Here is a 14,964-nt window from a genome sequence, read left to right on the forward strand (position 1 = left end):
TCGGCGTGCAGCGGATCGGCAGCACACAGGCACCGTAGCCGGGGGCATGGCTGTTGCAAAAGTCTGCGTCCTGGCCTGTCGGTGCGAGAACATGGTCTCGAAAACCAAGGTGGCACAGTCTGCCATTAAATATATATATATGAAAACACATTCATAACGTATAATAATATATTTCAAGACGTTGGTTTTGTGGGTTATTTTGGATGATACTCAGTACACTGCGAAAGCGACTCTTCTGTTGGCGAAAAATATTCAGCTGGGGTGAAGGTGTTTACATTCTGGCGCAAGCTTGCTTTATTGGAGAAGCTATAGTCGGGGCAGAAAATGCAACCACCGGTTGGAAACGGTGAGGTAGATATTAAGTCAACAAACTAAAAAAAAATAAATCACAAAGGCACTTCATTTGAGGAATTACATCCAAACTGATTATAGTTTATTAAAATTAAATATTTACAGTGAACCTTGCTCTCTTTGCAAAACTGACACGTTGCCTCTTCGACTTTGATTAAGCAGCTACTTAAATGGCTTGCCCGTCGTGTATTTTCAATATTTCTATTATTAATTTGGTACAATATTTTCAATTATACAATTTGATTGTAATGCTTGGAAATAGGTCAGTTTTTTTTTGGGACAACGATGCAAACAAAGCTCGAACGCCAACAGTTGTAGCAGGCTGCACAGTTTTTAAAACTACAATGCAGTCACATAAAGTGAAATCACAACAACACAATCGTTCGGAGAAATAATTTGTTTAAAATGTACACGCTTTCTTGTACGATTTCTGGGCATTTCGGTGCCAAGTGCAGTGCATGCAAGAAAGCGAGTAGCTACATTTAACCAATCAGACGAAATGGACACATTTGTCTTTGGCCCAGTCGGGCCTATGTCACGCTTGGTAATGATACGTTCATTGAAATTACACGGCCACTATATTTGGGAGCCTTGAGAATGTTGTTTAATTGACTTTAATTGACTAATTAAATGCGAAAGAATCCGAATGGTCGAAATTATTTGCCGACTCTGCTATGGTGGGGCGCACGACGTTTTTGGAACGCTGGATAATATTTAAATATAATTGATTATATATGATGTAGGCCTTATGGTCATTTTGTTGCAAGATAAAGTTATGATGAGAACGTTCCCCCTACCAACTTAGAACGTTTTTATTGTTCCAAACAAGTTTTCTCCAATTGACAGATTAATTCCAGGTATGTCGAACATGAACTTACTGATAACTCTTCAGGATGGGGGCTATTTTTCAGGAATAAAAGAAAATGAAGATGCATTTAAATGCATTTTAAGAATGTTCCAAATGTTCAACGTTGCTAAAATCCCACAATCTTTGCAATGAGCATGAATGAAAATCCTCCATTCATTTTTTTTCCAACTTGACTAACAAAATAACAAAAAAATGTTCCAAAAACTTTTTACAATGTAACTTGTGATGTAAAGATAACGCTCAAGGAAATATCTAGAAAAGTGGACAAATCCTCGCGCTGCGAATGTTTGCGCCGTTGCCTTCCCTGTTCTGTTAAGCAAAAAATAGTTACTTGTGTATTTCAGGGCGTTTTGCAAATCGTACGGGCAAGTACGAGACTCGTTGTATTTAATTCCGTTCTGATCTATTTAAAATATGCTATTAGTGAAAAGTCACATATTTTATCAGCCTATTTTACTTTAAGTTGTTGGTGAGATCTCACTTTTAATCTTGAGCATTGCATTTTAGACTCTTTAAGGGCAAGTATAAATCCTAAAACCAAAATGCAACAAACTGAGGAATTAGCAGCCTATTTAGTTGTCATTAACCCGTTTGGAGGTTGTACAAGTTCTACATTCATGCCAGGTCTGGTGCACTGTAATTGTTTGTGTGTTAAAACTCAAGCCCATTGCAAAGTACACCAATAACACTCCACGGTAAATAAGACATTATTTGCAATTCCAAGATACGAGCAGACAAGATACTTGTTTTTTCTTTTTTTGTATCCACCATTAGAATAATTATTTTGATTAAGTTATCATCCAGGAATAATCACATGGATTGCATTTCATTCGCGTATACAGGTGAAAATTGTACGGAACCGATTCATGTTAAGCGTTTTATTCCATGAGTTCAACTGCATGGTTTCGCGTGGATTCCTGCTTTCAACGCTTTCATCTAAATTCCCTTCATTACACACAAGTGTTCAGACATCACCAGAAAGGATGTCCTTTATTGTATATGAAATATTAACACTTCATTCACTGATTAATATACAATTTCCTCACCACATCAGACCAATAAATAAATAAATAACAAATACTACCATAACAAACGAAAACCTTATAAATTACGAATAGATAGGCGCCTTATTGGTCTTGATATTGATCTGAATGATTAAAAAAATAAGTACCTGTAAAATGTTCAGTGTTAAATCAACTCTTACAGAGTACATATACTCCCTTTTGGACTCACATATACTCCGTTCGCTTTAAATTAACACCGGGCATTTTACTGCGTAAAAACTTTGGGTTATATTGCCTTGCATTGTTCTCAATGTTCTCATCAAGGTGTAACGTTTTGATTTCATTTTGTGAATGATTAAAATTTGGACGTTTCTTAATGATAAAGTAACAATCAAATACAGCCTAGACACATCACGATAAGCAAGCCTTCGCTGCACGCGTGCACCACCAGTCAACACACGAAACGGAGGTAAATTGCCATGAAGTAAAAATACATCTCTTTGGAGCTGATTTATTTAAGCCAAATATCGCTGCGATGGCCCCTTGCTTGCTACAGTACAAAGAAGTACAATGAAGTTAAGAGGGATTACCAATGTAGCACAATAGGTCATTGCGCAACTGTCACCAGAATGTTGATTCTGTTAACGCACCCTGAACTAGGAGAGCAGCTTAACCCTGTGATATTGAGGTTGGAGTGAAGTCTGTATTTGACGGCAGTAGTAACACCTTCAATGTTAATTCAGCTCCAACAAAGTTTACATTCCAGTGGAGAATCAAATCTACTCTAGTACATCTTTCCGAGTTGGTTTAACACTCAACAGTTTTTGTGTGGGAAAATGACCATCTCTTGAAGTCCTAGCTAAATAATACGTTGATTTCAGACGGTTATTTGATAGATTACATAGAGATACATATATAAATGCAATGTGTAATGTTTACACCATTAACGAGACTGAAAATGATGTGATTAACTGGCCGCAATTTGAACTGAAAATAGCAAATGTTCTTACCTTTTTTTAAGGGAAGAGATGCGCGTGACTGCCTCTCTGTGGTCTCTGTCCAAGTAAGCCCCGGCTCCTCGAATACACACTTCATTTGCACCAATTTTTATATGTTTATTGGGTGTGTGTATTGCGACCCAGACGGCCCTGTTTGTTAGCGCGCGGAGGGAGGAGTTCTCCCCTCTCAGGAATTCTTTCTCCACATCACTGATACCAGCACGAGCTGTCGAAGCGGGTAATTTATAGGCGCCGTGTTTATCTTTTGATGGGTAAGATGCACTGAAAGCAGAACTAGGAGACGTTGTCCATATTCTCTTGTTTTAAAATATTTTTTGTTGTTCAGTTGCCCAGTATAATTGGGAAGGCGTGGCAACTTAGGCATTACACTTCGTCTTGAATTCGCGGAAACAGCGATTTAAGTGTCGAAACAACAGCCCCTCTTCATTCCGTCATTAGTTCTATTTCAATGTTGGGTATAATGTGGTCGATACAGGAATTTCGAAAAAAGACTACTCCTCGCACATTGGTGAGGCTTAAACTGTATAATTTTAACAGCCTTTAAAATTTAGAAAATCGACCAACGTGTCTCGTTGCAGTAAATTATTAGCATTTTATTTGGTAATGAAAACTCTTAAATTTTAATGCACCAAACCAAACAATTAACAACACGAAAACCGTAAATCCAGGAGAAGCGGAAACATTAACACACATTCAATCGCTTGCTCCTACTTGTCTGTGAAGAGGACCGGCAAAGTACTTGACATTTATCCTGCTGCTAGAAATGATTTAAAACAACTGTATGAATCGGGAGTTGCACATTCAGTTTTCATACTTGTTCAACATGCGCTCCACTAACCCTGATTCAGTACGTTAACACCTCCGCCGCTCCAGTGCTAGTTTGTGCTCATTTGTGAACAATATTTTCTCGCTCTCAGCGCATTTAATGAAAACCATAACTCTCCACCAACAGGACTATCCACATTCGGTGCCAAAACAGCAGGATTTGCTTGAGGATTGTTCCAGAACATGATTTGTATAGCCTACCATTTATTATAAAACGTTGATAAGCATAATCGTAAAAAAAATGTTAAAAGATTGTATGTATCCCAGGGATAAAATATCAGACTTATGTTGACTCGACTCCAAGCCTGACATAAGCATTATTGCATACGTTGTATTTGTGATTTACGATTGGTCGTTTATTTTGTTTATTTCAAGAACAGCCTTTCAGGAGAAAGCTCATTTTGGAATTTTTGTTCTTTTTTTTTTTTTTTTTTGGTATACTCTAATTTTGGAACGCCCCGGTTTAACGCTTATACGGGCGATCCAGATTAATAAATACCATCGCAAATATGTACAAAACTTTGAAGGGTAGCATTGAACATACACACGTACGGTTGGGCGCAAAGAAAATTTACCGCGAGAAAGTGGGTCAACAAGTAACACACCGTAACTCGCCATTATTATTACCACGTTCAAAAGATTATCACAGAATGAACATGTCACGTGTGAATAATAATAATAATAATAATAATGATAATAATACTTTAAACAGCACCTGTAATGCATTTCCAGAGGCATTTGTCGATGCTTCTTTGACCGGTTGATTTAGACTAGCTTTTCTTCCTTTTTCTTGTTCCGATATTATTCCGACTACTACAATAATGCAGGCAACTTGCAAGATACGGTAGCATACCTGGAACAACCCGCCGCCCGGTACTCCTTGTGCGTATTACACTTCAAGAATGTGTATGGGAGAAGTTTTCCTTCTACATTCGGGAAATAACTGAACACCAAAAAATAAAAAAATTAAATAAAAATAAAAAATAGAAAAGCACTTCATATGCAGAAGGCCCAACTACGACTGTGTTATACCAACAGGAAACAGGCAACATAGCGAATTGAAGTATCGTAACAATATATTTACTCCCATTAAATAAACTCACTATTTTATTACTATTTTGTTGCTGCAAAACAAAAACAAAGTCTGTACCAAATACCAAACACAGAGCAAATTCTATTTCGTTTTGCTGCCATATTTTATGCGTCTTAATAACCGAATCGCTACTCTAAAACCGATATTCACACATACATTTAATAATAAATTTAGGGTATGTTAGAAACATACAACTGGAGCATTTAATATATACACATTCCCTTATTTGCAAGCAAAACAATTTTTTTTACGATTCTCACATGCTTTGAACCTTGAAAACATTGTAGCTAGCATTTGCTCTTAAAAAATGAATCGACTGCAAGACATATGTACATCCTCTCAGTCATTAGTGTCCAAAATTCGAAACGTCAAAAAACGATATATATATATATATATATATATATATATATATACATATACATATACATATATATATATATATATATATATATGTATGTATATATATATACGCCAGTACAATTCTTCCCCTCTCCTGACGACGAACAAAACCACTCGTTGGAGAACGTATAATTAATCATGAATTCCTTTTGAGTTAGGATCTCCACCTCCGGGTTCCGCTCCTTTAAGCTGTGTGCAGTCTTGTAGTGCCTTTTTGAGACAGAAAAAGAAAAAAAGAGAAAAGGATTTGGTAGGCTCCGCTCGTTGTGAACCGCATTTAGAATTCCCAGGTTTCACACTGGTCTGTCCACGGCGTACTGGCACGCGCTGAGATTGGAGGCCGGGTTCTGGACGTATCCAAAACTCGAATGCTGCTTGGCCTTCAGCCTCAGACTGGCCAAGCTAGAGTTACACGTGTCCCTGTAAACGTACGGCGGGGTCGGGGACGCGTACGGACAGGCCGGCGTCGGAACTCCCGAATTCAGAGAGGGGTTGCTGAGATTGTTCAAGTTGTTGAGGCTGTTCAGACTGGAGCTCGGGACGCCGGTTACAGCGGAAGGCACCATGCTCGAGGACATGCTCATAGAAGAGATGGAGTTTGGCGGGGAGAACATCGTCTGTGACGACAGCGGGTTGACATTCATGGAATTGAAGAAAGGAAAGCTTTTGGTGGACAAGGAGGCCGACGTCAGCCCCTTGGCGGCCCAGTTGTTGTACGTGTAGCTGGAGTACATGTCGTCGTACGGCTGCATGAGTCCATTAAACTGAGGACCAAAACCGTTCTTACATAGTTCGGTTTGTTGATTTCTTTCTCGTTTCCTCCATTTGGCCCTGCGGTTCTTGAACCAGACCTAAAGAAATGAACAGGGAGTTACTACATTATTAGGCCTATTACAAACACACTTCTGTTGAATTTCTAAACAAAAGTCGTATAGCCCAGAATAGGCTATAATTAGTAAAATAAAATAAATCAGCACTATAATGGAAAAACGCTTGTGTAGGTTTTGTTCTTCTGCATACACAACAGGAATATTTAATTGAAAATCAAATAGATTAGCGTAAAGTACAAAGAGACTTAATTACAGGCCTACTACAGAATGACTCATGATATTACCGCAGGATACTGAATATAAAAGCGTTGAGCAATTTAGTTTTTTTTCTCCAAATGCCTCTGAACCACAGTCTTTTTATGATCACCTATGTCACGTCTAAGTAGGATCTAAAAAGAGCCTCCGTTCGTCCCGCTCGCGCTATATAATCGGGTTGTGATTTTACACGAGACCTAATACACACGTCTGCCGCTCAGCCACTCTAATCTCGAGTCTGGAGACGTGTATATTCCAGAACGGCCCCCAAGACAGTTGGGGACCTAAACAAACAACACCAGACTGCGCACCACAAAATATATGCTTTGCACATCTGCCACTGGTCTCGGCACAACGCGGTACAAATATCTAATTTCCCCGTCAGCTGAACAGTGGCCTTATGTTGAAACGTATCCCGAGCAATATGCGTTTAAAAACTTTAAACCAGACACTCATCGAAGGAAACGAAAATAGGAAAAACACAGAAACAATCGATTTTATGATTTAAAAAAATATATATATTAAAAGAACAAAACAACTATTACGCGTCTGTGTTAATCAATCTACTTTAGTCAATCAGTTAATTGGACCGTTGTAAATATTTAACCTGCATAGGCTACATCTATTACGTAAACATTGTGTTAAAGACAATCGGACTAATCCTTATTGGGTGTGTTATTTTAGACGATATTTAGAATAATTAATTTCTATTTTTGAGAGAACAAAACGCTTAGCCTTCCAACTTTTATTGCACGATTTGATTATAAATTACTCACGCTTAGGGTTAAATAGCCTACATAATGAAGACAATACACAATGAAGAGCCAACGTGCTACACACATAAAATTAGAAAAAGGAGTATTATTTGAGCAGAACTATTGGGGTATATTTGATCTCCATAAAAATAAGATATGTTAATTAAAACCAAACTAAAATAAACCAAAGGAATATAAAGTAGCACGACTCTTTATGCACAGACACGGGTATACAATACAGAGTAAAGAAGACTAGTTAAATTTATTTCATAAACATTAAGCCGGAGAAGCATAAAAACTTCAATACAACGTCACAATATTATTACTCAGGTGTATGGAGACATAGGCTTTGTTCAGAACAAACTCCAATGGAGGCATAGCAATTAAGCTCCGCACATTGGAACTGGACACTTTATTTCGGTTTTACTTAGGCAAGTTAGGAGTGTAGCTACTTCAAGCCCGATGTTTTTCAAAGAAAGTAGCTAAATCGCGTCGTGTTTTCAAGGACATTTATTATAAAATTATGTTACAGTAACCGAATAAACACGTGAAATAAGGGAAATATTACATCCACGACCTTACCCTGACTCGGGCCTCTGTGAGGTTGGTCCAGACGGCTATCTCCTCTCTCGTGGACATGTCCGGATAGCGATTTCTCTGGAACGTGGCCTCCAGTTCTTGTAACTGCTGGCTAGTAAAGTGGGTCCTCTGTCGTCGCTGCCTTTTCTTTTTTGATGGATCATCCGAAGCGTCGTCGTTTTTGCTCTGAGTTTTCTCTCTCTCTGTAAGGATTAAATAGGTTTGCAGTCACCGTTTAATTAATATCAACACACAGAAATTCCTCGAGCGCTGTGCTGTCAGGATATCAAATGTACAATGGAAGTAGGGACGCGTTCGATGCGCTTGGAATGTAGTCCGTACAGTCTGTCACTAGAAGAAAGGAGATTTCAAGATTTCAAAGAAACCCGGAGCTTAATTGCATTTACTCAAAATATTGCTTAAAATCCAAAGTTAAAATATTAATTGGTCCTGAAATGCTGAAGCACTACACTGTGTGCTACAGGGCACAGTGCAGCAGAAATAAGTTCCAGATTTAAAGAGAAACATGTCATGTAAGCAAACGTTATTATTAACCTTGTGGTCTAACGCAAAATAAATAAGGACAATGCGGGAGCCCTCTCTGTCAGGGGATGTCGGTCTGTTCAGATGCACGCGGCGTTTAAATAAAATACCTTTATTATAAAGCCACAATAATTATCGGATTATTTTTCTTCAATTTGAAACAAGTCTTAACTGCCCAGTGCAAAAACGTAATTCCCAGATAAATCGCGAGGCTATTTTTTCACGGTTTTGATACCCTTCGGACAGTGGAAGTGATGTTGCGTTTACTACTAAAAAGGCGCGATATTATTAGGACCATATTTAATCACCTACCTATAGACTCTGGGCTGGAGGTTCCCGACTGTGTCCTCACCTCCAGACGGTGTTTTGAGTCTACAGACCGCTGCAGCGGCTGAAGACTAGAAGCCATAGCAAGTGTCGTTTGGTTTGGAGAGACGAGTTTATTGCCTATATGGTGATGATCCAAGTGTAACGAATCCTTCATTGGGTTCATCGATAAACTGGAATAAAGACTGTGCGGAACACCGACTATGCTCCAAAGCGCGAGCGACAGCTTTTGACGGAAAGAAAATGTTGAAATTACAATTTAGGCAGCGCAGCTTCTCCAAGATACTTGTAGCTCAGTTCAAGCAGTTTAAAATGCTCTAAATTAAAGCCATACCGGTAGCCTATCATCAGCATCAGAAAGACATGAATATCCTTTTTTAATAAGAAGCGGAATCAAATAAACATATCCTGGCTGACACGGCGAGTGGCTATGAGAGTCGGAGTGACAGGGGCAGGTAGCTGTTATTATATCCGAAGGCTCGCGCACATTCGGTGGTTTGCCGTTCATTTCAGCTGTTCCGAGTTCCCTCTGTTCCACAGAGCCACTTTTCTAGGCTTTGACGTCATTAGAGACCTCCCACTTTCTGACAGGCTGTCAAGTCAGAAGTGAAGTTTCCCCTAACCAACCCAGCGCGAGCTAGGTCGGGAGTATAGAGAGATGACTGCCAATGGCATACTTCGGGGTCTGTGCTTATTGTTCTTTCTAATAAAAACCCCATCGACATGTGTAGGGGAAACGAATATATAACTTGGTCTACTCGTAAAGCGGGGTGCCTCCTGTAGTTTTATGAAAATGGGTCTCCTGAAAACCTTGGCCTAAGCGCTGATAGATGACCTGCAGAATTTATTGTGGCTGTGAAAAAATACAAACTACCGTTAATCACTGATGTCAACATCATTGTGCGTGTCAACAATATAATAAATCCGCAGTATGTATCACATAAGTACATGTCACCATCACAACCGACTCAAAATGTCACCGCGCGCACGCATTCGCCTGCGCGCACTCGCACACATACACGCGGACAAAGCACTAGAGTATAGTGTGATCGATATGGCGATTTGGAGAATGAGGTTGTCTGCGTACTAACTGATTACAGGCGGCTCTTCTGGGCTGTGCGACCTTTACTGGTAATTAGGCACTTCCTTAAGTTTCTGATTTCTGCAACACAACTATTGCATCGGAGTACCTGGCCTTAACATCACGGGTATCTTATTTGTATAAAAATCAAGATATACGTGTAAAAATAAAATGATCCATTTACACGGTCCCACTGGTTGCATTTGTAATAGATTCTATTTCAAACGTAAACACGATACATTGTTTAAAGAGACTAAGTATAACAAGAAGCTCAACATTAATTTTTAATGTTAAGGCTGAATCGTTGTCGAATGATATTCCCCGTTGCGAATTTTGCTCATTTAGTTTGTGTGTGCCTTTATTATTAGTGGAGTGGTTATGTTGTAGCCTATGGGCCTCATTAATGTCTACAGGACTTTCAAAAATGATGTGCCCCGGCACTTCGCTTTGTTTTAGGTGTGTTTTCAAAACTAAACGTTTTTGAAGTTTTCTCATGTCGTTTTAACCATAAATACATTTGGAATGAACATTCAATATTTACTAGATCTTCATTGTTTTTTCTGTTGATAAATCTTAACAGACACTGTTAAGATAGGCCTACGTCTTTACATTACCACAGTAAAAACAATACTACTACTACTACTACGTCTTCTACTACTACTACTACTAATAATAATAATAATACTAATAATGACTGTCCTACAATGGAAACAGTCTGTGGGGTTATGCTGATCTCATTACAGCAGCACACTATAAACTGACAAATGTGCAGTCACTGAACACCCTTCCGCCAGTTCTTGTATGCACGAAGGCTAATAATATGTTATAGAGCTAATCCTTTGAAAACCACTGATATGCACCTCATTTGCAGTCTTCAGGGACGGTTGGGGAGGGGGAGAGAGAGGGAGAGAGGAGAGAGGGAGGGGGGGGTTAAAAATACCCTGCTCAAACTTGATCTTTTTCTTAATCTTTCTCTCCGTGTACTAGTTTACCGATGACCCCGCACATCATTACTTTGTCCCACACATCTGTGTGTTTTAGTTAATTTAGTTAATTTTCATTTAACACGCAGTACACGCTGCGATGTTATACCCTCTTATGCGCAAAATAAACCGTTGGAAAGAATTACTTTGGGATAATTAAAATGGTTAAGTCATGGAACCAGTGTTTTGCGCTTGTCTTGTGTTTCGTACTTCTGTGGTGTAGCCACATTCCTTGCGAAATAACCCGTAATTTCTTCACAAAGATGCAATCTATTCATCATCGGAGAGATTACTCACGTCATTCATTTAACAGGTGTCAACCCCTTAACCATAATACGTTTTTCGGGAAAATGCCATAGTAATTTAGTATAATAATATAATAACAGATTAAGTTAGATAAAGTGGGAAGCGAACGTTTGCCTAGCAACAACGAAAGAGACAAAACGTCCGTACGCTTCTTGTCAAAAAGGTAAATGAGCCTGTTTAGAAACCTTTTTGGATATGCCGGTCAGAATGAACTGAACTATTAATACATCTGAAAAAATGAGTACATTCATGAATACGAAAAAAATTCAAACGCATAGTAGTAGCAATGTTAGTGAAAGTCATTGACAGGGATGCAGCTAGTGTAATTCCACATTTTAAGAATAAAATATAACAACAATACTACTACTACTACTAACAATTATAATAGATTTTCAGGAAGGAATAATATAAGGTTTTAATAATAAGAATAATAACAAAAACAACAACAATAGCAATAATCATCATCATCAACATCAACATCATAACAACAACAATGAAGTATTTTCGAAATAATAATTGCCATGGCAGTCTTCTCGGCTTCCCCCTTCCCCCCGCCTTCTCCCTCTCCCTCTCCTTTTCCCTCTCCCACTGAAGGATTATCCCGCAGGATTCGCCATAGAGAACCATTAATTACCCATTCAGTCAATATTGGGGCTGCGACAGAGCTTTTTACATAGGATTAAGAGGACATCAAATTGTTCCATTAGTATTTTCCTCCTCGCGGGTAAGCCTTCATTATACATAGCCTATCATTTTCCCATGAGTCAATCTTCCTGCTGCAGCCTACGGAAGGGATGCGGTGAATTGATCAAGGAAAGCAAGTCACTTTGAGGGCCGGTTCCCCGATTCTTGGTTCAGCCTTTATCGGATGGAATAATGTATAGTTACGCAGTTATGCTTCTTTGCGATTACTGTATTCTTAAAAAAAGAAAAGACGTTGTTTACTGGAGTCAGACAGATCGGGCCAGATCGGGCTTGGGGCCCTCGGTCCAAAATGTTCATGTTCTCAATGTAGATTGTGTTCCGTATGACCATACTGTAACAGAGCAGTGTCTGGGCTTTGGTAGGCAGGGTAGTCCTAGGATATTCTCTTCGCCTGCGGTCGATCTGCGCAGACAGCGCAGCTCAGCTAGTTGACTGCACTGCGAAAAGAAGCTGCAAGTGGCTCCAGGCGCTGTATCGAACACGGGTGCTAGTCTTGACATAGGCCTACAGTTTTGACTTGACATTCCAAATCGAGGACAACAACTCCAGACGCCTTGTCTGTGGCTATTAGTTCCTCCAATTAAAAAAAAAAAAAAAATAGTAATGGAAATGATTAAATAGTAGCAAAGCTCTATAGTAGGCTACAGTAGTAAAACGGAGTCTGGGTTCTGCTCATTGAGGAGTCCAAGACATTATGGGTATGAAAACAAGATAGAGATAACAGTCGTATAACAGCAGGTTCGATTGAAATGGAAGACTAACCAATGTTAGGGCTTCAGAGATCGGGGGGGGGGGGGGGGGATCAAAATTTGAGCAATAGGTACTGGGATAGGATGGCTTGGGTTGGTGGACCCAATATGTGATCTTTTCATGCGGCCCAAAATCCCTGGTGGCGCCCCGGGATCGCAATATATATAATTGCCTTATGTGATGTCACATATGGACGGAACACATCAATTATTACATTCATAATTTACGATGACCGATAAATTCGTAACTGGAAATCAGCTAATTGCAGAAATGGAATTGTATCACTAAGATACATCAGTTGCCATTGAGATCTATTTCTGGCCACTAGAAGGCAATATAATACAGCCTAAATTACTATAGACGTTCTAACAGCAGATAGTTAGAACTGATAATACAAATCTTAGAACGGATACTTGTAAAAGAGATATATTGTACTGTATTATACGTATTCATGGTGCATTAGTAAAATAATTAAATATGACCATTGTCAGTTCGGGCGTATTCAAATTTCGAAAACAAAGTATCGCGTTTCTTCTTCCACGAGGATAGAATGAACAACGACGAGTTCGGAAAGACTCAAGGTACTAGAGCAAAAGTGAGCGCAGAAATGACGCAAAACTTTAATAAATACTCACCTATTTGGACACAGGTCGAAAGCTTGCGGCAGTGGGAGTCCATTGTATTTTCCTGAAAAACAGTGATCCAATAAAGAATATTACCATCAACGTACCCACCAACCTGAACACTATTTGATTGTTGCACTGTATCTGAAGGACAATAAAGCAATTAATTGTATTCGTTTTACTTATCCATGTTCCCCTTGCCCATCCATGTTTTTCTTTCACTATCTTTTTTCCCCTAACGACATTATTATTCATATAATAATAATAATAATAATAATAATAACAATTATTATTATTATTATTATTATTATTTTTATTATTATTATTATTAGTAGTAGTAGTAGTAGTATTATTGTAGTAGTAGTTGTTATTGTCATAATCATTGGACGTCGACATGGTTACTTCACATACATCTGCTCTCAGCACTGCGAACTTTGTTCGGGCTGATATCTGGGCCTCCAACCGGGCGGGCCTCGCGCCGCGGCGTCTTGGCTCTGCATGTGTCAGGGACCAGCAGTTTGGCTCATAGTTTTGTGATTGTGCTGCAAAATTACGGGATTAGTGTCTGATTGAGATGTCTGTCGGTGCGGTATTACACATTTCATTACCACAGCTCTCTACTAACTCGATATGAAGTAACACAGATGGGATTTTATTAGCTCAGACCTCCCGTGTTTGCTTATGATAATTTAAGATAGAAATTTGCATGCAATGATGCTGTCAATGCTGATGCTTTCCTTCTTCTCTCCCGTCTCGATTATGCCGCTCTGGTTGGTACCGCTTCTTCTTTAATTTATATTTTTTTAATCAAAGGCGTGAAACGCGACAGGCCATGTTTTACATAATGCGCCCTTGCATGACACATCTGTACCCAAAGTAATGCATTAATCTTCAACTTGAGCCCCGGGAACCTACGGATATTGTATGGCACCTTATCTTCACGTTTACAGCGGTCTTCCTTGCGTCACTTAAAGTGATTTATGTCTTCAGACAGTGGGCCTGAAACTTAAACCGAAATACGTGGATACCGGAAGTCAATTTGAGTAGCTCATCCCATTTCCAAAAGCTTTACCTACCGGAAAAAGGCGCAGCTTCATGTAATATTAAATACAGAAAAAAACGTACATTAAACTGTATTAATGTATAGATCCTGTACCTGAAATCACAATGAATGCGTAATTGTCAACGATTGGAGGAACTGATTTTGTGTGTGGCGAGGTCTGGGGTAAATATTATTCACATACGGGTTGCCGTGGGTCCAAACAGCTCAGATTTAATAAAACACAACAGAGGACGGTCATATGTCAGATTGAAACCGACATGTCTGAATATCGTAACTTTTTGTCAGGATCTGCACAGGTAAAAACCTAAGCGGAAACAAAAATCCCAATTATCACCAATATATGCGTTTTATAATTTTTCTTTATTTTATACTCACCAAATGAATGTCGACTTTCAAACATTAATGGAATTAATATTCCACTTATATTTGCGCACTCAAATTTCCCGAGTAGAAAATATCGTTTACGCTTTTACATATACGAAACATTTAACATTTATGCCGTTCCAAGAGTATATATTGAACCAAATTTGATTAAGTGCTGAAAACCCAACACGTGTTCCAGCTGGAAATAAATTATTGCTATTATTATTATGATTATTATTATT

The 14,964-nt window shown here is 38.9% G+C and overlaps 1 protein-coding gene across 2 annotated transcripts in view; it reads right to left on the reverse strand.

The window, feature by feature from the left end:
• Positions 1–3,809: 3,809 nt before the first annotated feature.
• LOC135254537 (pituitary homeobox 2) overlaps positions 3,810–14,964 on the reverse strand; it is a 12,838-nt gene continuing 1,683 nt past the window's right edge. Inside the window, exons 2-4 of one of the 2 annotated variants that reach the window (XM_064334781.1) lie at positions 13,309–13,360; positions 7,982–8,181; positions 3,810–6,410 (exon numbers count right to left, since the gene is read on the reverse strand). In XM_064334781.1, the coding sequence (XP_064190851.1) occupies positions 5,853–6,410; positions 7,982–8,181; positions 13,309–13,351 (801 nt within the window). In that variant the 5' untranslated portion in view covers positions 13,352–13,360 and the 3' untranslated portion in view covers positions 3,810–5,852. Of the gene's footprint in view, positions 6,411–7,981; positions 8,182–8,833; positions 9,467–13,308; positions 13,361–14,964 lie in introns of those variants that run through there. The other variant, XM_064334780.1, reaches the window with a different exon arrangement.

The sequence above is a fragment of the Anguilla rostrata genome, chromosome 5, assembly GCF_018555375.3.
Source record: "Anguilla rostrata isolate EN2019 chromosome 5, ASM1855537v3, whole genome shotgun sequence".
Taxonomy (NCBI): domain Eukaryota; kingdom Metazoa; phylum Chordata; class Actinopteri; order Anguilliformes; family Anguillidae; genus Anguilla; species Anguilla rostrata.